At 37.3% G+C, this 27,884-nt stretch overlaps 1 protein-coding gene across 1 annotated transcript in view; it reads left to right on the top strand.

Moving 5' to 3' along the window:
- LOC121422965 (nascent polypeptide-associated complex subunit alpha, muscle-specific form-like) overlaps positions 1 to 19,843 on the top strand; it is a 37,902-nt gene extending 18,059 nt beyond the window's left edge. The window contains exons 3-6 of the mRNA XM_041618215.1: positions 8,644 to 11,393; positions 12,025 to 12,118; positions 13,999 to 14,048; positions 18,552 to 19,843. Coding sequence (XP_041474149.1) covers positions 8,676 to 11,393; positions 12,025 to 12,118; positions 13,999 to 14,048; positions 18,552 to 18,584 — 2,895 coding nt within the window. The 5' untranslated portion in view covers positions 8,644 to 8,675 and the 3' untranslated portion in view covers positions 18,585 to 19,843. The remainder of the gene's footprint in view (positions 1 to 8,643; positions 11,394 to 12,024; positions 12,119 to 13,998; positions 14,049 to 18,551) is intronic.
- The last annotated feature ends 8,041 nt before the right edge of the window (positions 19,844 to 27,884 follow it).

The raw sequence follows: 27,884 nt of genomic DNA, 5'->3' as shown, positions 1-27,884 counted from the left end.
GATCGATTACGATGTCATTGCCAACGCAGCTTCTCAAATTGGAAAGTGTTGATCGGGAATGTCGAAATAGTAGACAAACAATCTCCACTCAACTGTTATTATACTGGTAAAATTCACATTCCAAAGAATATGAGTGTTTTAGAAAGTCCCTATTTCCTGAAAAGTGGTAAAATCTGGTCAATGAATTACTTTAAAAAGATAAAATATCAGTCCATTCTTGGTCCAGAAAGATCGACGCTACGTGACTTCAAACATATTTCTAACACGAAAATGAGTACATGGGACTGTACTGCGTATTTTAGTGTTGTGAAATCACTCGGCGTTGATCGTCAGAACTAAGACGGAACTGATAATTTATCATTTCATTTTCAGTAATTGGCCAGATTAAACCACTTTTAAGAAAATATTGACAATGGAAAAACGTTTCAAGTTTGGAATACGAATTTTACCTGTATAATAGCAACCGAGAGCAGGTTGTTTGGACTTCCTGTTTCAACTTTCCTTTCCAACCATTTCCGGAACATCGATCAGGGAACATGCGTTGATTTGGTTTGAATTTTTATCTTTTTTGTTTTTTTCACCCTCATTCCTTCATCTCTTATTTATCTTTTATATTAATATGGAAATTTCAGAAGGTGGAATATATATACTTTACCATTACTTTGTCAGTCACAAGGAATTAATTTATGTCTTTTCAATTAAATGTACATCCGATTACAGCAATACGTAATTCAACTACACTTTTTAACTGAGTTAAGCTTAAATTGTCCCCACATTTTATAAGGAAAAAATATATTCATGTTTAGGCCTGTGACAATTGTTATTATTACCATTGGATTATTTCCTGGAAAAATAATTGAATGATTCGATTGTTCGTCGGGAATCACGTCTTTTAAGTCACAATAGTTGACCTACTTTATGGTGACCCCTCCATGAAGAAATCTCCATCAAAGTCACATGTTTAGCATAAATGAGGCCCTTTTCCCCCTTCTCCATGATTTTTTATATCAAAAGAAACTTCATAAAATGAGATTAAATCTTTCAGTTTATTGTTCCAACGAAAATCTTTCCTAAATCAATACTGGTACCCTGGTATTATGCATGCATCCCTCCAAGTGCCACACCCCTGCATATAAATGAATCAGCCCCGCCGAGTCCAAAGACGTAAACAACTCATTCATGAAGTATATTCTTTGAGACTGAGCCCAGGTGGAGCATTTCACTTGAAAAATTTCATCCCTTGCCCACACCATGTCCCCGCCTCCACTTGTGGCACTGCCCACGATGCTACACATGTATTTAAAAAAAAATATTTCATTTGAAATACCTTTCAAAATTACGATTTTTTATCATTTGAACCCACATGTATAACTGGGTCTATTTTTGGAGACTAGTCGAGAAAGTACTGGTGAAGGCGGGCGCGTGTTGGAATGTAGTTTTCATTGGTTGAGGGGGATATAAAAAAGGTTGCATTGTTCTGAAACATGAAAGAAATTCTCCGGCTCCCACCCCCTATCCTTCCCTCTCTCTTTCCCTCACACGCACACACACACACACAGATGGGGGAGGGGTCAATTTATTTCTGAAGTCATGACCTTTCCTGATAATAAAGGGAACCACATGCCTTCCGCTTCTTTGTTTCCCAAAGTTTCATTGGCTATCCGAAGGTCCAATCAGCTCAAGTGAGCTGGTTATGTGTTTACTTATTATTGTGCACGCACACAATGACTTATTTTGTGTATGAGGGCAAGGTCGGGTGGGATTAACATTTTCGGAGCGCTATCATGTTGGTATGTAACTGTGAATGTGATACAATCATTGATAATTTTTGAAACATTACCTCGGTAACATAATTTTTAAACCTGTAAAAAACAGCTGTCATCAATGTTTTCTTGTCATTTTATTATTATTACTTGGGTATTAGAGTTATGCCAACGATTAGTGTATATTTTGCTAATCGATTGGTGATTGGCGGCATGCCAATCGAACCATTCGATCAATCGATGTTTACTCCCAGGCCTATTCATGTTTATAAAAAAAATTGAAAATGATAAAATTTAATCAAACACGAGACCGAAACTGTCATACTTTGTCATTTATGAGGAATGAATTTATGTCTGGTTCTTTTTCTTTATTAAATACAAAATGATTAGGTCCGATTACGATCACGATCGATTACGGCAATACGTAAATACACCACACTTTTATACCGAGTTTAGCTTCAAAATGCCCCCTCATTTTATCAAGAAAAAATATATTTATGTTAATAAAATATTCTTAAGTTGATAACAGTTCAATCAAAGACGAGATGGGAGCTATCATAGTGGATTTTAAAAATATATTGAGTGGAATTCTCTTTGTGCACAATCACTAACCAATATATATTTTGTTAATTTTATACTTAAATCTATGTAGTCATCGCATTCACGCATTGCATACAAACATATTTTTTTTTACCGAACTTCCGAACCAGGCCTTTGAGTTCGGTTCGGTTCGGTCCGGTTCGGAAGTGCCAAGTTCGGCGAACTTCCGTTCGGTTCGGCGGTTCGGCTGCAGCACTAACATACAGTATATGTACACACCATTAGGCTTGTTTAATAGGGTTGTGAAATATATTGCTTTGTACTTTGCAGTGGTTTTTAACATTTCTATAAAAACATTTTTTTTTTAGTTCTTTACATATTTTCATTAATCTTGAAATTATCGAGCAACCACATATAGCTTCAATTTCTGTTGTCGTCTTCTGGAGATAATGTTTAGAGATTTGATTACAAGTTTACAACTTCAACAAATTTTAGCCATATTTTTTTTTAGATACATGTACATGTACATTGGATATGTGCATTTTGGGCCTACACATTGTACATGTACATGTAGTTGTCTCGTGTTCCTTTGGGATTTCCAAAAGGCCTTGTCCAAAACAGGCACCGCTGCATATGTATCACGGTGAAGAGATTTCCTGTTCAATTTATCTGTCTGTCTGAGTGCAATCAATCTGGAAATTGAAAAATGTGTTTTATTCCTCTTGTGCAGTGCTTTACATCTACAATGTATGTACATGTATCCACCATATGTTCCACAGGTTCCCCCTTGTTTAAAGTTAGAAATGGCATTCTAAATGTATATTTAGGCTTTGGTGTAGATTTACATGTATGTACAAATACATGTACATGTTTAGGCCGACATACATGTATAATGTACTGCACATGGACATATTTGACTATTCTTTGAATTTGACAAGCTTTTTTTTAATAAATGACAAGTCCACCTTCATAGAAAGTTGATTTGAATATAAAAAGGGAAACTCCAACAAGCATAACACTGAAAATTTCATCAAAATCAGATGTAAAATTAGAACGTTATGATATTTTAGAATTTCACAACACAGTTTGAAAATCCTGGTCGGTATGCAAATGAGGCAACTGATAACATCATTCACTCACTTTTCGTTTGTATTTTATGAAATGAAATATTCAAAATTTCTCCTCATTTTCATGTGAAAGGAGTTTTATTCCTCCCTGAATATGTGGAATTTCATAACATTTTGTGGTTCAGTCAAGTTGGTCCTTATAGTCATAATCGTAAAAATTGAAATATTTTATAATTCAAACAATAAAATAAAAGAAATAATGAGTGAAGGACATCACCAACTATTTCATTTGCATGTCACTGATATTTTTGTGAATTTTTTTTTAGTTTTAAAATGTCATAACGTTCTTAGTTTACAATTACATCTGATTTTGATGAAATTTCAGTGTTATTCTTGTATTTTTCTCTTTTTATTTAAATCATGTTGGATTGGACTTGTCCTTTAAATGAAATATCTAGATTCTTATGTTTTTACATATTCAGTATATAGTTTATGTAGTCACTGGAAAATGGAACTGTTCATTATCACAGCACTTAATACAAAACTTTCAAACTGAAGACTGGGATATGTTTGCACCAATAGTAGTGAAGTTGATTTCTTGAACAAATCTTTTTTCAGATTTCATGGTACAATTTGTACTTGTAGGTGCTACATGTACATGTATACTGAATATACGTACAATGATGCTAAAAAGTTTAGTGAACCCTGCCAGAAAATGAACATATTTCAAGTGTACATGTACAAGTTTAGGGACAGTGATTTTCCGTTTCAAAAAATTGCCTTTTCCGTTTCAGAAAATCTTAAATTCCGTTTCGGCATGTCAGAAAACGGAAATTCCGTTTCCCCATAGACTTTGTACACACGGAAAAGTGACAATTCCGTTTACCCATCCAGTAGCAATAACACAAGTTAACGCTCGCGCTGGTCAAAATTTGGATCTGTCACTGTACCAACAATGCAGTACAATCCGCTCTAATCGGTTCTATGAGGGCGCAAAAAATATTTTGACACATATATCTAACATGAATACATGTACATGTACATCCTCACCTTTCACATTTCTAGCATTATTTCACTGTTGAATGAACTTTTATAGATAATTTTGGGGGGTTTTGGACATCGTTTCGAGCAGTCAACGATTTCATTCTATCCGCCATTTTGGATTTCAAGATCGTGCTGTACATTTTTCAAATGTAGAGGGCAGCAAAACACGACCTGCATGTGAATGTTTTCTTGCCAGAGCAGTAGGGAAGGACCGGGGCGAGGGGTACGATCGGGTGTGAAGGAGTGATGAGCAGTCACGATGTGTTGATTTTGTTGTGATTGTGGTGAAGTGAGATCGTGTTTTGTGAGGTTTTGTGGCCATTTAATATTCATATTTTGTTGAGATTTTGGAGTAATTTGTGTTGCTGTTCTGTGTATTTTGATGAAAAATATGTTTTCCGTGATTTTCCGTTTGAAATGCCACTTTGTGTTTCAAAAGGCCATTTCCGTGAATTCCGTCACTCTCCCTACAAGTTCTGCCATGTTTTAGATTATGTATTTAATTGTGAAGTCAGGTGATAAAATACCGGTATCACAAAATGTTAATTTCTCTGGGCTGGCCAAAATGTGTAGTGTTGTTGTCTCCATTAAAAGGGAATCCAGGGCGGAAAAAAAAAACGATGTCATAAGAAAGGCATGGCCTATCTTTTACCTTTCTAATAGGTGGTTTCAGATCGCCTCGAAGTTCGTCAGTTCCAGGTATTCTCTGATCGGGAAATTTACCCCGATCAGAAAATACCAGGTATTTTGGTAATTAATGTGAAAGCAAACTACGCGTAATTTCCCCGAAAAAATACCTGCTAAATAGTAGGTACTTGGCGAAATTACGAGAACTTTTGCTGGGATTTTTCCAAGGTTGCAGGTATTTTGGCGATGTGAAAGCAAATTACGGGAACTTTTAGCCCAGCGTGTCCAGCCGTGGGTGGCTGCTGGGCTAGTGATTTTGAATCTCGTGCCTTGCCTGCTTATCAGACCATACTGCGCATGCTCATAACTTCAGGAACTTATCCCGAAGGGTATGTTTCAGGGCTGTGTGAATGCAGGAATAATTAATGGGTATTGTTCAGCCTAAAAAAGTTCTCGTGATTTAACGGGGATTTTTGTGATCGAGGCGGTTTGAAACCACCTAATGACTTACATGTACCTTTCTAATGACGTTCATGTCTCCCTGATTCCAAATTGCAGTTGATTGAACCCATTATTTACACCCATGGAAGCTGCCATTGTTTGACTTCTCAGCATGGAGGAATGCATTTTCTGTTGGGGTTAACCCGGGGGGGGGGGGGGGGGGCACTCAGTATATAATGCATAGTGGGTATGTGTCGCGAAGGGGACCCCCATTTTTACACTCAAATTTCCGTTCCAAGGCATAGCATTTTTGTCTTATTGAGAAAAAGAACAAAGAAAGCCGTTCGCATATTTTCCGTTACGCCGTTCCTGCTGTATTGATCTGCTACAATGAGCCGCAATTTTGATGAAAAGCGGCCGCAGAGCGCTGTCCGACCATCGCCTCTGCGCTAGCGCACTCGGCGCCTATGCCGCCGGGCTAGCTGCATGCACGTTCCATAGGGATGCAAATGCACTCACACGCAGGCGACCTGTTCCAAGGACCCCTGTTTTCACAAATATTTGTAGTTCCGAGGACCCTCATTTTTACAATAAGCCTGCTCCAAGGCCCCCTTATTTTGTCTCGCCTGCGGCACATACCTACTACTTTTTTGTTCGAGTACCCCCCCCCCCCCCCCCCCCCCCCCCCCCGGTGGTTCACCAACTTTCTAGCACAACTGTACATGGATATATGTACACCTGTATGTACGTGGACACTTGTCATTTGGGGAATTAATTGAACATACGGTCAACCCTCATGTACAATGTTATAGGTATCCTCTACATTTTACGTAATAATGTAGACCACTTGTACACATTTTTGTTAATTTCTTTACTACATTTCAAGAATATGTACATGTACACTGTCTGTAACACTGTTCACAATGATCTGTTATGCAAGCCAATTTATTACAGTCTTCTATTTTGATAAAGAGCGGAATGAGAGGTCAAACTTGTAGATTGATATCAGATCTGACAGCACTTGATGCTACATGTAAGGTGGTTTCAAACCGCCTCGATCACAAGAATCCCCGTTAAATTACGGGAACTGTTTTCGGCTAAAAAATACCCGTTAATTATTCCTGCATTCACACCGCCCCGAAACACATCCTTCGGGATAAGTTCCCGAAGTTACGAGCATGCGCAGTATGGTCTGATAAGCAGGCAAGGCGCGAGATTCAAAATCACTAGCCCAGCAGCCACCCACGCCGCCGCGCCCAACAACACGCTGGGCTAAATACCTGCGACCTTGGAAAATCCCCACGAAAGTTCTCGTAATTTCGCCAAGTACCCACTATTTAGCGGGTAGTTTCTTTCGGGGAAATTACGCGTATCACATTACCAAAATACCTGGTATTTTCTGATCGGGGTAAATTTCCCGATCAGAGAATACCTGGAACTGGCGAACTTCGAGGCGGTCTGAAACCACCTGTAGATTGAGGATTCACTCACAGGGTTAATGCTCGGGTCATTCTGTGCTTCCAATATTTGTTGTACAATGGTTGTGGAGCATGCATATACATACATGCAAATCTTAAACTCAAATACACCAAAATACTGAATTTTGATACACTTTACATACATGTACACTGCAGACTTATTTCTAAATCTGGATTTTGATAAAAATATTATAGTCTTACATGTACATCATGTATGCAGGACTTACATTTACATGTAAACTGTATTTCTTGTAAATGCACTGGGTTATGAGAGGGTGCAGCTGAATTTACTGTAGATTATAGATTTACTGTACAGTGTACATTTTTTTGTAGGTTGCTTCCTTCGATCTTGGCACCTAGAAAGAGTTCTATTGATGAGTGTTCATGTGGTATTCTGTCCTCCCAATTTCCATACCATTCCCCTCTCCCCATTTCCATACTGTTACCCTCCCCTCTCTCATTTCCTTCCCACTCCCCTTCTCTTCTCTACTTGTCGCTCCTACTCTCCGTATTTCCATCCCCTCCCCTCTCGTCACCATTTCCATCCCCCTTCCCTCTTCCCCTCCAATCCCCTCACCTATCGTCCCCTGTCCATCCCCTCCCCTCTCCTCATTTTCATCCACCACTTTCCTCTCCCCATTTCCATCCCATTCTCTTCCCTCTCCATCTCCTACACTCCACCCCACACCCCACCCCTTCTCCATCCCACCCCTTCTCCTGCTCCCTCCCTCCCCTTCCTACCACTTACCACTATGCTCTGACCAATGGAATCCTCTCATAATGATTGGGATACCCGGTGTTGCTATATATGCATTCAGACTAAACACACACATCAGTCATCAGGACTTCATCCCATGATGCTGATCCTTTCAGCTCTCCAGCCTTTCCCTCAGACTAAATTAGGTTTTTTATCTTTATTCTTTCAGAAAAATTGCATCTGGTTCTAAATGATTGTAAAAAAAATTACTCCTTATACAGTATGAACTAGTCAGAATTATGAAGTGGTGTTCGTGAATCTTTAAAATTGTCTTCAGTTTAAAAAAAAAATGTTAGTGATGCTTGTTCAATTATAAATTTGGAAAGGAAACATTTTTCAAAAGCATTGACTGAAGGCTATAATTTGGGATCAGTGCATAATGCATTTGCCCTTTCCTCACATTACAGGCATATATTTTGCCAGCACACAAAGTGTACTGAGATATGAATATATTTCAATAGATGAAGATGGATTCACTCATTCATTCCATGTATTGGTGTGTAGAATTAGTTTGAGGGACTCACCTCGTTCTGTCTTATTTTGTCTTCTGTCTGAACAAGGGATTACATGTACATCATATTTATAGCAGGAACATACTATTTGATTTGATATTGTGGGTCTGGGTCATACTCCCTGATGAAGGAGTGCATGTCCAGATGGCATCTCTGATGTTTCACAGACATGCTGAATGTGACAGGCATAAAAGAATAAACACAATAACTGATTTTTGTTTATATCTATAATGAACATTGAAATAACTAGGAGTCCTTCAAAAGAGAAAAAAACCCATACGAATGATTGCTATTTAAAATGATAAAGAATTAACAAGAAATATATTAAGCAATTTTAATTACACCTGTACCATTTCATGCAGACATGTGAAAGACTCACAATGTGCCTTATTTCTTGTTTACCTTTTCTCACAGGCTTGGAGACTACTGAATGTTAAACAGAAGTCATGGAGCAGCAGAACCAGTACTTCTATAACCACAACCAAGGGTCTTCAACCTGCATGCCACCTCAACAGCAGCAGCAGCAGCAACAGCAAGATCCATCTTACCCTGTCAACAATATGGACCAGTCCAAGATGGGTCCTATGATGAGGGCCCTTACTGAAGACTTTGATATACCTGGTCAGAACTCGGCCAGTAGTTACCCCCAGCAAGGGGTACCCAACATGCCACCGTCTGGGGACCAGCAAAGAGTACCGTCCAACAATTTTGGTCCAGCTTCACAGACATTGTCTGGTTATGCCAGCCAGTATTCTACAGGGCCAAGTTCACACAACTACTTTCCACATGGACATTCTCCGTCTCCTTTAAACAGCGGGTTTTCTCCCCCAGGAGCAAACTATCCTTCCTCCGGTGGAATGTCCAGTCCTTACCAGAGGCAGATGCCAGCGACAAGCCCTTTGGGAAGTCCCAACGGGCATGGACACCCATATCCAAGATCTGCTAGTGCTGGTCCAACAGTTCCTTCTCCCATCATGATGCATGGACCTGGAATGTATCCTCACAACCAGACATCTCCAGGAAATCGGTCAACACCATTTGGCTTCCCTACATCACCTACGTCACCACATAATCACCTTAATCACGCCTCTCCACCTCTTGCTTCTCCAAACAGTATGCGTCCTGTAGGAACCCTACATAGTCCAAAGAGTCTACCAGCTAGTTCCCCTGTTCCATTTGTTTCTCAGATGTCACCTACAGCTTCCCGTGCTCAAAGCGTTCCTACTCTTCCTGGAAATTCTGTTGATCACTTGCCTCCAATGTCCCATGGCAGGTCCAAATCCCCTGCATCTGCTGGCATTCACCGTCCATATCCGCAACCACCCGGTCAGCAGCAGTTATACCCACTGCCTTCTCCTAAGGTTCGACCTGTTGACCAGACCGACAGTAGAGGACAATATGTAGAACTTGTGCATACAAAGCCTGGAGATCAGAGGCCAAATAGTGAGAGATCCCGTAATCACAGTGGACCTAGAAAGATGTCTGACCCTGGGCACTTGCCTCGATTAGAGGAAATGGTTGCAGACCTAAGTGATTCAAAGGTCAAGGAGACATTAGATGAAATCGTTTCAGATAAGAATCTTCCTGTTATTGAGAACGGTTCACCTGGAGAATCTGTTAAATCTGATTCCTCAAATCACAATACAGAAAGTACAAAGACAAACAGAACTCCTGGAAATAATGGAATGTGTGAAAACATGAAACATGAAACAAAAGGAGGACTTTCCAATGGATTGCCAGATTCAGGGAACAAAGATGTTGATGAAGTAAACTCACAAAGTGACTTATTAAATGAAAAAGACCTTGAGACTGTAACTCCTCTAAAAAAGGTGACTAAAACGTACTGTGGGAAGGTCAATGCCAAGCCAAATGGAAGAAATGGTATCACAAAACAAGACAGTGTAGAGTCTACCAACAGTAACTGTGATGTAAATGAATCCCCGTTCAAACCACCTTTGTCCAAGCAGTCTCAACCTCAGAACTCTTGTCAAACCAAAGAAACAAACTTATGTAAAGAAGAGACTGTCAAAGGGAAAGAGGAATCCACAAGTAAGTCATTACCAGAAACTAAGTGCCAAAGTGAACCCCTAACCAAGCATTCCCCAGTCAGTGAACCAAATAAAGATATAGCTTCCACTTCCTCACAGAATACTGATTTTGATAAACAAGTCCCAAAGACACCACCTTCACTTGAGAAGGATCCTATGACCACTCCTACAAGTAAGAGGAAGAGCCCTGAGGGCAGTGGAAACAGTTCTGGGAATGATTCTCTTCCTTTGAAGAAGAGAAGAGGAAGACCTCCAGGTAGTAAGAATAAACAAGAAGGGGATGAAGTAAAACCTAAGAGGAAATACACAAGGAAAAAGAAGCTTTCAATGGATGGTGGAGAAGAGGAGGACCCAAATAAAGCTAAGCAATCTAAAACTGTTACTCCCGTGAAAGGGAAGTCGGAGGCCAGTGCGCCTGTTGTTCGAGGGCCTATCCTGAGAGTTGAAGGTTCTAGCATTGAGAGTGTGGTATCAAGCAAATTCGTTAATTCACATGATGCTGAAGAGGAGATTGTCAAAGGTGGAAAGAAGAAGCAGAAGGTGGTGAAGCACACCAAGAGACACAATGTTGTTGTTGCTGGACATGTTGGACAGGCCGCTGTCCTTTCCTCGGAGTGCCCAGTTCCCACAGGGTTATGGGTATGTACACTATGTGGAAATCCTCCAAACTTTGGTATACTTGGTGACCTGTATGGACCATACTATCCACCAGGATGTGATGTCCCTTGCTCAAAGAAGGACAGTACATCAAAGAATGACAAACACAGAGGAAGTGACTCGTGGGAATCGCGTCGTGGCTCCAAAGGTGGAAGGCAAAGTGCAGGAACATCAAGGAAAGGGTCGGTCCAGGAGAGCAGAAGTCAGAGGGGGAAGTCATTGATGGCAAAGCAGGCTGATTTCTCAAAGACTCGTAAATGGCGGCAGATCAAAACGTACATGGAGGACATGTCCTTAACGACGGGTAGGAAATCGTTGAAGAGGAGAAAAAGTGAAAGTGAAAGTGATTTTGTGGAGCTTTGGGTCCATGAAGAATGTGCTGTGTGGTCACAAGGTGTCATATTTCTCCAAGGTACTCTGTATGGCATTCACGAAGCATCCAAAGAAGCAGAAAACAAGGTATAGTTGTTTATTATAAATTTCACCGTATAAAATTAACTGTATCTGTATCTTTTCTGTACAGGTGTAAAGTCTTACTCCTGTATTTTACCACCGTTTTTAGTTGACTTGTGTAGTTGTATGAACCATGTTTATTAGGAGGATGTTTATGGTTCGATATGATGGACCTTTGTGTTTGTGAAGGATATAGGAATACCGAAGTGTCCCTCCTTTCTTGCTCTTATCTTGAAAATAATTGGATGAAAACAATATCCTTTCTTGGGTTGATAGCTATCCTCCAAAAGTCTCCAGAACATAGGAGAGATACAAACTTTAAAATGAATTTCAAGATCTTCTTTGTAAAGCAAGGTGTAGTCGTAGTGAAGTTGTGAAGCTTTCTTGTATCCACCAACAAATTTCTTCCAATGAGCAACCCACACTTGTTGATTAATGCTTACTAGTATTTGAACTGATAAATTATTTTTTTTATAAACAACATCTAATAACATTCGGGATCCTCATTCTTATTTTATCAATTCACTTTTAAAACTCCACATATTTCTAAAATTTCAAATTGGCATGAATATACTAGAATTCTCCAACAACTAATGTATGTACTACCATATTCAAATTTAAATTCTATTCTTTACAGAAATGCAGCCTGTGTCGAGATACGGGGGCATCTATAGGTTGCATGTATAAAGGATGCAAGCAAGTCTACCACTATCTGTGTGCTGTGGAAGCTGGTAAGAGACTGTAACAATCTCTACACTTTAATATGTAGGCCTGTTTTCTGAACTCTAGTTTAATTCAAACTGTGGTCGAAGTTGTGGTTTACATATGGATAGCCAATTATAACACAAATCTCTAGTGGTACAGGTTCAATTTATCATAGAATACCACTTTCAGTAACTCGCAGATCCAGACCAGCTCCATCCCTTATTTCGCCCAAGTATTTGAATGGGATATCGTAAAAGTAGCGCTGCTCTGCTATGTAGTTACTGAATGCTTGTGGTACGGACTATTTTAGTGCGAGCCTGGTGCAGACCAAAAAATCATGCGTTCCTGAAAACGGTATTAGTTGCTGCTTAAATCATTCATCTGGGAATGATAAGCAGAATAGTTTTTTTTCACCATTATGGCACAATAAAAGAGCATAGTGAACTATAAAAGAAACATACATTTCAAACACAATGTAGTGAATATAAGAAACATACAATGTAAACACATTATGATGAACATAAGAAACATACAAAGTAAACACATTATAGTGAACATAAGAAACATACAATGTAAACACAATGTAGTGAACATACGAAACATACAATGTAAACACAATGTGAACATAAGAAACATACAATGTAAATACAATATAGTGAACATAAGAAACATACAATTTAAACAGAAGATTTACATTTTTGGCTTCCTATAATTTTAGCACAGCACAGTTTGGACCATGGTCTACATTTAAGTTAAAGGTAAATGCTAGTTTTGGTAACGATATCAAAATGAGTTCGTACAGAATCCAATGAAATGACCACCAAAGTGTCTGTTTGTATAAATAAAACGCATGTGCCAAAGGATTCTGGAAGAAATTGTGTAATTGCTGAGAAATCAGCAAATAAGCACAGGATTCGGGTAGAGCGTCGGGCCCGACGCTCTAAGCAATAATTATACATTGTCCCACGTGCGCTTATCTGTGTTGGGGATCTTCGGTGTGAACATTTTTCAGCGTAGATTTCAAGATTTCACAAAGTTCAGTTAATGTAACTGTACCAGATCTAGATCCTCGATGATATACTGACAATTAAGCCTTGTTTTACAGACTTCCTCATGAAATCAGTGTTTACTGCAACTACTGGAATTTCTCTTTAAATTGGACTCTAGTGAAAAGATAAATGCTGGTTCTGTTAATGATCTCAAAATGAGTTCGAACACAATACAATAAAATGACCACCCAATTGTTTATATGTATAAGCAAAAATGTATTTGCCAAATGGCTCTGGGAAAAAATGTGTAATTGCTTAGTCTTAGAAAGTTAGAAATGAACAAAATAACAGAATTCCATAAATTGTTGGGTATTTTTTCAAACAAATAATACACTGTCACATGTATGCATTTTGTGTTGGTGATCATCAGAATTCTTGTTTTTCAGCTAAGATTTCATGATCACAAAGATTAGTTGATTTCAATGTACTAGATCTAGATTTATAATAATATGGTGGTAATTAACCTTGTTTTAAAAGGCTTTCTCATGAAATAATAGTTTGCTGCCATTACTTTCTTTTGTACCTTTAAGTCTATGTATTAGTGCACCTCTATACTGTATATAACTCGGGGTGGTTATGAAATTGAAATAGATTTTTTTAAATGACAGACTTGCTGAATTAAACTTCAAATTTTATGAATTAATACAAAATGAACATGAAAAATTCAATGTGATTAATATGAGTTTTTTTTTATTTTTAAAGTTTTATCATAAAAAGCAAACTTTGACTCCCTATGTTTGATACAGTGTATTCAATATTAAATATTTTTGCTATGTCTCTCTGTTTTTCATACTATGCTGACGTGAAATTTTAATATCGGCATAAAATTCATATGTTTCCTTTCTCTTGTGTTTCAGAGTGTCAGCTTCATCAAGATAACTACTCCATGACCTGTCCCAAACACAAGGTAATACTTCTCTCTTGTTTTTCTGATCTTGGATGAAACATTGCTGAATAATAGCACAAAATATAATATTGCGGCATAGACTATTCTCAATTTTTGTAATCATTACCCCTTTTTTGAGGTAGATTGTTTTCTATTAGAATTTGAATACTTGAAATGTATCTTCCCTCTAATATCTGCTGGTAGTGAGATCACATTTTAGAAATGTTTAATTTAAGTTTTTGCCAATGTGAAAGTATCAAGGAAATTGCATTGTTTATTTTGACTAGTACTCTGATAGTCAATTTTGAGTATGAAGTGGGTATTGAATTCACTAGGATGTTTGTTTTTCATAGTGTGTTGACAGTGGGTGCTGCAATACAATAGAAAGGCCACAACATTTTGGTATACTGGTGATTAAGTGAAAAAGATGTGTTGATGAAATAAAAATCCTCTATCACCAAGTAGCAGCTTTTCTATTACTCTATGCTGCTATAACCTTAAAAGATATGATGAGATGATGTCATCTGTTGGAATCTACATAGCTTCATACATACATGTACATGTACATCTCTAAAATTAGAAAAAACAAAACAAACTAATGTACACACAGGAATTCAATGAACATGCCTTTTTGCAATTTCAATCTTATTGAAAGCCGTACTCACTTGCACAAGAAGTAAAATTTTGTTCCTTGAACTGGAATTGCATGCTTCCAGTGTGAAGGAGCGTTCCATGATAAAAATAATTCATTTATTATAAGCTACTGAAATCTTAACATCTACTAATTGACTTAAATTAAATTTGTTGATTATCGTGTTTACACGTGCAGAATCGGCTTCTGGTTTTTCGTGTACCGCATTTACACGCTGTCACAGCTCGCAGTGCAAAATTGGCTCGCATGGCAAAAACCTGAAATGATCTGCGCACCAACAATATACGTCGTAATAAAGACAACATTGGATCCGTGCGCTTACAAGTACGTCATAATGGTAAAGTAAATGAAATGTGCGCCAATTGCCGATGTAGAATCGGCTTTCTGTTTAAACATAGATGAAAAGCCGATTCTGCATTGCGGTTCTGAACCTACTACTTTGGTGGTGCAAAATTGCCGATTCTGCACCGAGAGCCGATGCAAGTCAATCGCGTTTACACGCAACAAAAAGGCCGATTCTGCATCGGCCTGAGGTTCTGAACCGCGAGCCAATGCAGTGTGTAAACACGGTAAATGAAACTCACTATATGTTTCATGGATGGAACATTCCCCAATATCTGTTACATTTTACAGGTGTATCTCATCAAATATAAACTCATTTCATTTCCGAACATAATATTCTTCCCAGCGTAGCCTGAAATGATTTATGGTTTGTTTACGACCTCCCGATATTGGATCCAACATGAAGTTGTGTTAATATTTAATGTCAAATTAGAAATGCCCTATACCACTGTGTATGATTCCCAATTGTGTCATCCATTTTAATGACATTGTCTGCTCAGCTCATCTTGTGATGTTTTTGAGAGCCAGAAGGGTTCAAGTCCAGTGGTGGTAACTGTTATTATGTTATTATAAAAATTAAAATGAGGTTTAACTCCAGACTATTCAGAAATTTTATTCCGCTCTTCTATGGAAGGCTGCGTTTCATCTTCCATATTTATGACAAAGAAAAAAGGGCCTTAAACTTAATGCTCATTTTCTATAGGACACATTTCTATATACAGCATATATGAAATTAATAAAAAAAAGGGCACAATCTTTTTTGCAAGGCCCGATCAAAGGGGCACCCATGCCCTTTTCAATGGCCTTGAAACACATGTACATGTAATCTAAGCCCTCAGATATTCACAAAGATTTCATTGATATTCATTATTTACTCAAATTCTGTTCTCATTTTGCAAATTGCAATGCCATTGATTTTTCAGATAGCTTTTTAATAGTGGGATGACATTATTCGCACTTGGTTGATAAAGATGACAACCTGCACTCCACAAAGGTGGTCTATAAAGTTACCCCTATGTTGTTATGAGAATAAGGCCCCTTGTTGTGGATTGCAGAAAATCATGCCGAATTCCCCAATATGCCCATTCCAGTAGTGAATCCCGAAAGTCAAGTTGTGTTTGATGTTTGGAGTTGTGTTTGATATCGTTCAGTGCGAGCCTTGCGGGTTAGTTGCGGATGATTGCCCGCAACTCACCGCATCAAGTTTTGAGCATGTTGAAAACTTTTCTGCATGGTAATCATACTTGCGTGTGCTTCTGCGGGCAACTGCGTGTGAGATATGTGCAAGATATTGTCAATGCGGATGACCTGCATGCGACTTGGCGGGAAGCGAAAATAGTCACCTGCAAATCGCCCTCAAGGATGTGCGGAACGACGTGACAGGGCCTTTCGATCGTATCATCTTGACTTTAATGATAATAATAATAATAACGGCATATTTACCCAGGGTAGCCACTTCAGATTCGACAACTGTTCTCCCAGCAGGCTCTGCTATTATTATTACCCCGGCTTTAGCTAGGCTACCTTGATCGGGCGCTCTAGCATTCTAAGAATTTCTTTCTACTGGGTACCCATTCACCTCACCTGGGTCGAGTGCGGCACAATGTGGATAAATTTTTTCCGAAGGAAAACCCACGACCCTCTGTTTCAGAGTCCGGGGACTAATCCAATGGGCCACAACGCTCCATCATAATGTTCGTCTATTCACAATTTTTTCATACACAATGGTGGATTGATCAATTTTGAGTTGATGAGAGCTTGGCCCTGTAACATAAAACTTAGTAATCAATCTTTGGGCTGATTTCTGACTGTGTATGATCAATCATAGAAAATCAGCCTTACGATCAATTGCTTTGTTCTATGTTACATGGCGCAGTTTTGAGGGGGTGGGGGTAGCACCAAGATCAACCATGGCATTATTATCAAAGGAAATGAGGGCGGTGGGGTAATTAACCGTGCAGCATTTGTATTGAACATAGACTGAATCGAATGGAATTTGAATATTATGGTTTTTGAAAATGCGGGGGTCTTGAAGGGGGGGGTATAGTTCAGAATTCCCTCATTTTTCAATAAATGTGTACAAAACATAAAAGTTATTATGTCCTTGAGATTTTTTACATGGTCAGGCTCCCCCCCCCCCACTTTTAAAAATCGTTCCCTGGTCCCTGGAATACACATGTAGGAAATGAACTGAACGATCTGAAAGTATTCGATTTACCTCAGATTCATATTAGTACACATATTGAATTGTAAGTTTGTACATTTTCCTATTGTAAATAACTTTTTAATATGACCTGTAGAAACTTCACATGAAAGTAAAAAAAGAAAGTGAATATTTTGAATTATGATAAGCTTCAACTGATAGACAGTCTGGTAAAAAAAATAGAAATAAATCGTGAAGAGGAAACGGTAGTCAATCTCAAGATGACTTGTCTTTGTAGTTATGTTTTGACTCGTGCTGATGTGACAACTGTTAAGGCAAAATAGTGATTCATTATTATTTTAATGCATATATAATGTACTCCAACGCTCAAACTATTTCATACAGCCTTTTGAAACCATAATTTTTTTTTAGGAGACAAAGGATGTGGGGGTACCGGTACCGATACTATCTTCATTAGAGCATTCTTTTTTATTATCTACAGTTTTAAAAGTACTGTGCACACTAAATATGGCGTAATATCAGCTTGATAATAATGATACAGATTTCTATAGTGCTTAAAAAATTTCCAGAGGATACAAAATGCAACTACATGTACATATATCATTACACCGGCTTCCTTCCGAGCTGCCGATTTTATCAACAGCATGCAGGCAGTGCAATCGATGAATTAATCCTGCCAGCATAATTTTAACCAGTGTTTCCATGCATTTCAATTTTCTGCTGCAAGATAAATCAGACCCTTTGTCAAAATTTTGTGCCATCTTTTTTTGCAGGAATCCCACTCCCAATAAAGGCTCTATGGCCCGAATTCACAAAGGTGGTTTTGAAAATGGTTTATGTAGATATCCTGTATGAATTTTGCCTATTTACCGCGTATATTAAAAATATCCAATGCTGATATACGCTTTTGTCACATTGTGCCTAATTGACGCCTGTTGCCATGGTGAAGTATGCTATTTTATTCAGGAGTCCACTGTTTTTAATTAATGAGTCCACACTTTATACAGTGGACTTCTGAATAAAATAGCATGCTTAACCATGGCAACAGGCGTCAATTAGGCACAATGTGACAAAAGCGCACACACTTTTCAGTATATGCGGTAAAATAAGCGAAATTTATACAGGAAATCTACATAAACCATGGGTTCAACCAGGGTTTTTAAAACCACCTTGGTGAATTCGGGCCAATGTGGCTTTCCTGTATTCCCCATTGTTTTGTTTAGAATGAAGTGCAAGGAATGGTATTTAATGAAAAGTCTCATGTAGAATTCCTGAGGGAAAAGACGTGGCCCACAATAGTGGGATTGAATTCAAAGAAGTTACATCCAATGCTTTTCTATTTCTCCCCCTTTTTTGTCTCTTCCAGGACAAGAAAGTCAAGATGAGAGGAGGTACCTGATGATCTTCAGTCCTTGATGAAACCATGTGGCTTTAATATTGGACAGTACAACACAAAGATGCATTTCCTCTACAGTATTTACCTTCAAGTTCTCAACGGCCTGTCTCCTGGAGTTGGGTTTAATTCAAAGTCATATTGGCGCCAGTTTTCTGTGGGAGTTCGAAACGCTACGGATGCCAATCACGCAGAGTATGGAAGGTATTCCTGACCAGTAGACATTGTGTAATACCACTGGAAATCGCTTTTGCTTTCCCGGCCCTCACAGTTGTCCGAGGCTAAGCCAGGCTTGGTCAAAGAATTTCTCGCCAGTACATCAAGTTTGCTGTTCCCAGAGTGTTTTCTACGACAGGTATTTTTTATTCTTCTATCAAAGTCTGGGATGGATCAGCAAAGAATAATCCATTTCCCATGATAGCTGACGTCTGTATAACTTTTAACTCTGGGCCTAAGATCATAAAAGCTCTATAGCAATTGATTATGGGGCTAAGCTACGATTGATTGCATTGAGTATTTGTATATGATCAACTGCTTGAATCATCCCTAGGATCGATTGCTGAAATTTATGTTCCAGGGGCTCCCAGGTGGGTGTTTCATAAAGCTGTTCGTAAAGTTATGCACAACTTTACACACGACTGGAACACGTTCTTAGGTCATAACTCAATTACGCAGGGATATCACATAGCACAAGAAAGGATCACCAGTGGTGCGTAAAGTCAGTCGTATCTTACGCACAGCTTTATGAAACACCCACCTTGGGCCTGTTGCAGAAAGAGTTGCGTTTAAACGCAGGCAAAAAAAAAAATATCGCAAGTCCCAAATGCGCGCTGTTGATTGGTTGAAAATCAAGTTGTGCCTGATTTATAGAGGTGCGATCGATTGCAACTCTTTCTGCAACGGGTCCCTGGTCTGAAGTTGTTCTTAACTTATGGATAGCCAGTTGTGGCATAAATCTCTAAAAGTAGAGTGTCAAATTATCAACATGTTTCATATTATGATTAGGCATAATTGTCTCAATTTTAACCAAGAGAATTATCTCTAACATTACAGCATGAGGAAAGAACATAGCAAGCATATGAGAGTACAAAGATTTTGAAATTTCTGACTTCCCTTGATTTAACCAATGACTTGGCTGAATTTAAACCTGGACTTCAGAATTCAGGCCAGTGTGTTTATTTTTCTTCTTCTGTTTGTGTAATGTATGACAATATATGTATAGTATCTGTTATACTTTATATGTGAAGTGCACAAAGCAGTAGAATGCACTATTTTTGTTCAATGTAAGTCTACGTAAATGTGATTATTTTTGTAAAATGAAGCAGAGTTTGATGTTTATCTGCTTCTCCAGTAAACTTGCATTTAATTGAAGGTAAAAAAAAAAGCTTTATAAATATGGCGGCTTTTCACATTTCACTCTTTCCAAATGAAAATTCAGTCAAATACTGTTTTTTTTTTATTGTTGAACATTTGAAACATGATCTAGCCAGTTTTAAGTGTTACTCATAACCATTTCAATTTTCATTTGAAATTTCAGATCTCAAATTTGTCAAAAAAAATGATCCAGAATTCAGTAGTTTGTAACTATCTGCATGAGCCTTCAGCATTAAAAAATATAGGCCTAGGCTATAGTCTTGGCTAGGGTTTTAAATGTAGGATTTAGCAAGGTTTGAAAGTTTGGAGTCAGATGACTAACGGAAACATATGTCAAACGACTGAATGTAGATTACAGAAACTGCCACCCTGTTTATGTATTGTCACATGTGCTTTGTCATTACACAGCATGCAACTTTTTAATGATAGACTTGTTCCTCTTACAGTCAGGATATAACTATTTTATTGTCAGTCTGCAGGGTATTCTCTTTAGAGTATTATCATAATTTATTGACGATAGTTTTTGACACAATTTTTTTTTCTTCAAAAGTTAAATGGAAATATGATTTTGATGATTCGGACCTCAAATAATGATAATTCATTCTGGGGATATATGTTCCACTGACCGAATACATCCTATATGTATGTACTGGTGTTAGCAGTTTGCCCTTTTATGGTATAAAGACAAAAAAAATTGATTGGAAAAAACCTGTACTGGAGACAGTATTTTATAGCTTGGTTTAAACTTTAAAATCCTACAAACATGTCGGTCACATTAGAGTATTATTAGCTTGCAGTGTGGATTCTATTATTTTCTTTTGAGCGATATTCTCTTGGTTGTAATAAGTTTATAAATTGAAAATCAACACTGCCATGTTAAACCTTAGCGGTTGTGGTTTGCTGCCATATGTCCTGTTAAACCGTAGGTAGATAGATACTCATTCTTTTATTCCCTTATCAAGTAATATATGCCACATTTAGAACATTTCATGACGGGAGCATGCTTGACTTGAAGACATTCTCTCTGCATGGCATGCATAATGTATGGGGAAGTGCCAGACAAAATGTATGTCTAGCTGGCTGGCTGGCTAGATTGCAAATGAGGTCTCCCCCCATGACACCCTGAAACTAGTCTTGTTTTTTCAGATGTCTGAGCTATGTCTCCTACCATAGCATGCGGAATATAAGTAATATGTCATTCGGATAGATTTCCATGGTCGTATTTATGTGCTGTTGGATTGTTTGTGGGAATTCTACCTTCCCTTGCCTCATTCTGATGTGGAATGTGAAGAAAGAAATAGTCTAACATCTCAGACTATTAAAGTTGAACCAAGTTCTTTACAAACTTTTCTGTTATTCACACATACCATTTTATTGCTATGCAGGGTTGGACTTTCCAAAGTCCACAAAAATACCAGTTGAACCGATCTGATATACTTTAGTTTTAGATAAAGTTAAAGGAACTTTTCAGCCCCCCCCCCAAAAAAAAAAAGGAAATAAGGAGAAGACATAAATTGAAAGCACTATAGGCTAACTTGTTATTTTCTTGAAAAGAAAAGTGTACATGTCTAATATACATTGGCTGTAGGCAAATAAAGTGCTTGCTTCTGTAATTTTGTTATGTATTTTATTACACAAATTTGTAATTCAGCTTTTATTTTGGGTAAACTTGAAAAAAAAAGATCATCATACTTTTCTTATTGTTGAAGATTTAGGACACGTTTCTCTAAGAGATAATATGTGTGTGATAAAGAAAGGTTTTGGAAGGAGACTAGCAGCTTTGAACATACCATATGTGTCAACAAGTGAGTCATCATTCAGGCACATATAGACAAACTTTGATCACCTGGGTCAGAATGTGTTTCATTCCATGGTATTGTCAAAGGTGCAAAGATACAAACATCATGCTCATCCACGGACACCAAATGATGTCTAATTTTTGCCCCATCATAAATGATATATCAAATTTTGTATTTTCACAAAATTAGTTTCAGTATTAGTTACTGGGTATTGATCAAAGTGAATGAATAGTTCAGGGGCCAGTTTCATATAGGACTTGCAACTGTTGTAACTTTGCCATTATGCCATAGCAACTACCATGGTAACCTTGATGATTGGCTGCTGAGCCTTGCTACCATGGTATTTGCCATTATGGCAAAAGTTACAACAGAAGCAAGTCCTTTATGAAACAGGCCCCTGATGGCCTGATCTATGACTCCCTTTTTTTGTGGCTCTAAAAGATTCTGTCCCAAGTTTTTAAGTCCATGCACAAAATAGGATATAATTATTATTTGTAGGGCTTTAGACTTCAAGAGAATTACCTTGCATTTTGTAGTCATATTGTGTCCTTTATAGTGTGAATTGTTTTCTATATTTAATTGATTTCTAATTTTCTATTATTAATTGATTTCTAATTTTCTATTGTTAATTGATTAACATGTAAAAAACTATGCAGATATTGTAAATGTTTAAAAGATGTGCTATCCAAAGTCTTCATTGTTTCGATACAGACATCATCATGCAGCAACACCTGAATCGAGTGTCTATCTGAGCTATCTGCCCTGTTACGATACAAAGTACATGAAAGTTGTATTACACAAAAAGGACTAAATGTGTATATACACTAGTTTGGGGCTCGGGTATAAATACCATTACAGCTTGATTTGAAATTGCTTGCTATGCTCACCAACCCTTGAATGTGTTATGTTTCTGAATGTAATTTTAAAGTGTGTATTCTGTTTCATATGAAAGGAAACCATGCTGTTAGTACTATTTTCCTTTAATACTTTGAAGGGGATTTTTTTTTTTTGGGGGGGGGGCATTAAAGTCACTTTTATGGCCAACTTTTTACCATCCTCAATGACTCATTGTTCAGTCTTTGAATCATCAAAGTGTTTGTTATACAGATGTCTTCTTTTTCCCCCCTTTTCATTTTCTTGAGAGGGGGGAGGGGGGGGGGTGGTATCTTGAAGTGAGCAGATAGTTTTTGGAAAGGTCCCCTACAAGTACATGTATTAACAATGGATTAATTTTTCCTTTCATGATTTTCCATGAACAGATGGCTCAGTGTACATCCACCTTTCCACTATTTTGTGTATTCCGAAATGCCAGGAGAAACAATTTTGTTATTCTATTGAAATTGCTCATCACTCTGGTTTGAATTTTATGAAATAAAACAATATTTATTTCTGTTTCTTGCTGGGCATTATGGGAATCATGTATAAAGTACTCCATATGCTACATACTGTCCTCTGAATGTTATTATCAAATGAGCTAGTCTTTAGGCTTTTTGCCCGATTTCAGGCCCCAGCAACTTCACTTCTCAGGCTGAGTGATCATTCTGACTGGCATTCCCACGTTATATGCGTCATGGAAATCGTATCGATTGGTGAATGTGAACAAAGCTTGTTACTATTATGACATGCAATTTATTTTGTTCTCTGGCCCATATTCTGAAGTCTGGTTTAAAGTTGTGGTTTAACTATGGATAGCCAATAGCGCCATAAATCTCTGACGATATATTCCAATGTATCAGCTCGTTTTTCTCTCAAATCATTCTCAACTGTTGTCTGTAATATGTCTGTAAACATGTATGTCTGTCAAGAGACGTCGGCTGATGTATTAAGCCCTATATAAATGCGGAATATTATTATCATCTGTTTCGGAAGGATAAGTAAGATAGCTTTATTCACCATTGAAGATTTAGGAAGAGCAAAGTAAGCATAGAAACATAACGATGTAAGGAATATTTTCTGCTATTTTTGGCTTTCCATAGTTTTAGCATAGGCTTGTACAATGGTCAAAGTTAAACCTGTCTTCAGAATACGGGCCTCTGTGTTTGTTACTTGTAGTGATAATACAGGTGGTGAAATAGTAGTTGCACACACTGATACATGAACCATAAAATTAAAAACTGCATTATTTCATTAGTAAGTTACATGTAGGTACAATGTATTCTCAAGTTTCTTTTACATACATGTGTTTGCTTTGTTATCGATGTTTTATCATACATTTATCATGTGGTCGATATTTTCATGTTTGTACTCTAAATGTAAATAAGTATCATTGTTGTCCAAGACAGAATGCATCTTTGATAAAATCTAATTTGTTGAAAATGATTTAATTGTACTTGGAACAAACTTTACTTTGGTTTTCTGTCAATATGTATGATTTATTTCTTTCATTGATTGATATCCATCAATATTTTGTCCAGAATGTTGTGTTTTTGGAAACTAGTAATGTCCAATTCTTGCTGTCATCACTGGCAATATATTTATGTGGTGAAGGAAAAAAAAGGAAGATGCCTCGTCATCTTTCATGTTTGCTTAATGTGGGAAGGTTGCCCTCTGTTGACCAACATTTTATAGGCAGTAGGTGTATTACAGCATTAAAACATTACTGATAACATCTCTTCTATACATTAATGCAAATCTTTGATGTAATACTAGTATATTTGTATTGATTTTGTTATTTTTTTTATTTCAAGAAAGAAATCTTGTTAGCTTTTGTATAAATGTAAATAAATGTACATGAGCAATGTAAATACCCTACTTGAAAAAAAAAAGAAAATTTGTTTTTGTGAAAGTTATGCATTGAAGTGTTCATTTTTTCTATGTTGATATGAATGTTGATCAAACTGTTTATTGTCCCATGTATTGTAATACGAAAAAGAACATACGTATGAAATCAGTGTTAAATACGGTCATTTGTTTCATGTGTTTTGTTAAAAAACAACAAATCCAATGCCGAGTTATAAAATAGATGATAAAGCATTGCAAAATCACAGATCGTTGTCATTTTGTCATTTTATTCTGAAAATTGAAATATACAAATAGTAATGAAAATAACAAAAATCTTTAACAATTGTAGGTTGCAGAATACATGTATTCTCTTTGGCAATTTAAAGGAAACCAAAACCCAAGACGAGAAGCAATCTTATTGGAAAGAGTAAAATGAGAGGAACAATTTAAAAAAAAAGTTCATCAAAATCGGTTATGAAATAAGCAAGTTATGGGAGTTTGAAAACTCATGTTGTACTTTCTATGGGGATCCTCAAATTGGCAAACGTGCTTCAAAATGGCTGATTTTGTGGACAACTCTCCATTTGTTTTGTACACAAATTTTCAGATTTTCCTCATCTTTCAAATTGCACCTTGCCTCCTTCTGAGCACAACATATGTCATGGGGACATATAATTCACACCACATATGTCAAGGTCAGGAGATAATGTGAAATGTGTAAAATAATGGGGAAAATCTGAAAATTTGTGTACAAAACAAATGGAGAGTTGTCCACAAAATCAGCCATTTTGAAGCACGTTTGCCAATTTGAGGATCCCGATAGAAAGTACAAGACTTTTTAAACGTCCATAACTTGCTTATTTCATAACCGATTTTGATGAAACTTTTTTAAAATTGTTCCTCTCATTTTACTCTTTCCAATAAGATTGCTTCTCGTCTTGGGTTTTGGTTTCCTTTAAGTATATCCCAAAATGTAGCTCCCTAGTCCACATATGGTCTGCTTCTTTATATCCTTGTTAAGTAACATGGATCTAAGATATTTTATACAGTATTATATACAATTCACTGAGTGAGAATATAACAAAACAAATCATATGGTAATTCCATTTATAGCAGGGCTGGGGAGCTTCATTTTGGGGGGATATTGCAAAAATCTTTAATTTTGTCAAGATCGTGGTACATCAAAAACTACTTCAGCCAAAGTGTAATGTCAGAACAATTTCTTTTCGTGGCGTTTTGTCTCTTGCCAACTCGTCCACTCATCACATGTTCTACCTTCATTTAGTTTAATGCCATTCCGTCCAACATTTCATCTAACAACCATTTGGTCCAATAATCACTTTGTCTAATTACCAGTTCGTCTAATAACCAGTTGGTCTAATACCCATTCTTTTCCATTATTTTTGCCCAATTAACACTTATCCAATTAGACCAAATAGTTTATGGACTAAATGGCTATTGGACCAACTGGTTATCAGACGAAATGGTGAGTGGACAAAATGGCAATTAGACCATGTGGATAGTGGACGAACCGATGATAGCTAGACCAAATGATATTAGATGGGTTGGTAATTATACGAATTGGAAATAAACCCATGGAATTTGGTACTGGTCTGTTAGAAATACTGGAGACTGCCGAAGTTGAATCTGTATGGACCACCAAAATCTTTTTAAATCAGGCCCAAATTCGACTTGCATGTTATAAACACATATTTTGCATAATCTGGTCTAAGATAATGGCTTCAAGAATGTCAACTTTTGCAGCGTCTACTGTGGATCAAGTGTGGATGTTTTGGGGGTTGCTTGAAGTCCTCCAGCTTCATTTCACAAACGAATGGATGGAACCTTCTCAATGCTTTTGTTACATTTATAGTTCAAAAGACCCCGACATTTTATCTATGATATTCTTCATCATCATAGACAAAGAGAGAGAGAGACACACACACACACATAGAGAGAAAGATTGTCAATAAAGTGAGAGAGGGGTGGATGGGGAAAAGAAGGGGAGTGGGTTGAAAGGTAGAACTTAGAAAGGGAGACGGTGAATGGGAAAGTTTTGGGCGTGATGGAGAAACGTGCAAAGGAAAATAAATTGCACAGGGAGCTTCAAAGGGAGCCTGGAAAAATAAATGAAACTGAAAATTCATTAAAAATGAATGGAGAATAAGAGAGCTCTATTGCAGTTTCTATTTTATTCTTCATGCATATAACATGAGCTTAGAGAAAATTAAAGAGCAATCAGCAAAGAATTTATCACATGCTGTGCTTTTCGGTATTCTTCTTTGTGAAAAAAATATGTATTTCAATTTTCAAAGATTTTAAAGAAGTAGCTTCCAATCATGTCACAAACTGGTCAAAATATATTAAAATTCATACTTGTCAATAAAATAGAAAGAGACATGGGTTCATCAGCTCACTTTATATGTGAAAATAATGAGATAATCTTAATTCAATGATTTCCTTGTTTTACAACTGACTTTGGGAAAAACTGTTTACAAATTACAATAAAACACTAAAAAAAAAAATAAATTTTTTAAATTACAAAATTATATGCCATATCTACTGATTCAAAAACTTTCACAGGAGACAGATTTTAATCTGCAGAATCTTGACTATAGGAGTTGCCCCCAAACGGCACATATACATTGCACGTTTTCATTTTTAATCACGTTTCTAAACCTGCCCCCAAGCCATCTATAATCAAGGCATCGGAGACCATGTTTTACAGCAAAACATGTTATTTTCCAACCAGTGGCAAAACAAAAGAAAAATGAAAGACAAATATAAAAGATTACAATAATTATAATAACATTTGAAATCTATATAGCGCATACATGTAATAGTCAAAAGACTCTATGCGCTTCTTTATGCTCGTAAAAAATGTATCTACATGTAGTTGTCAAAACTCAAGTTTCTGGCAAGAACATTGCTTTCAAAAAAAAAAAAAACATGTACTATATATGCATAAAGTTATGGGAATCAGCTCCTTAATACCCCAGTCACATTTGCTCTACAGCAGCAGTGCGGCAAGTCGAAAACAGCCGTTTTATTCATTTTTTATTCTAATTACATATATGGAGCTTGTATTAAATATGGTCGTTTTCGACTCGCCGTACGGTCGCCATAGAGTAAATGTGGTTGAGGTATTATCCTGGGTCATGTTGATATTGAAAAAGTGTTCTGCATTCTCCATTTATATAATGAATCATTTTATGAGGCATTTTGGCTCAAGTTAAACAGCAGCAAGCAGCAGGTCCATGCTCCAATATGCTTTTGACAAGGTTCAAATCCTAGGTAGAGATGAAGCTGTAGGTCAAGAGTGCAGCAACCAATCTTGAACCATGATCTCGGTCACTCCAAGTTCCTCAGTTTATGACTCCAATCCAATGCCTACTACTGTCATTTCTGGTCG

The sequence above is a fragment of the Lytechinus variegatus genome, chromosome 10 (genome assembly GCF_018143015.1).
Source record: "Lytechinus variegatus isolate NC3 chromosome 10, Lvar_3.0, whole genome shotgun sequence".
NCBI lineage: Eukaryota > Metazoa > Echinodermata > Echinoidea > Temnopleuroida > Toxopneustidae > Lytechinus > Lytechinus variegatus.
The sequence above is the reverse complement of the archived record's forward strand: the minus strand, read 5'-3'. Positions and strand labels throughout refer to the sequence as shown.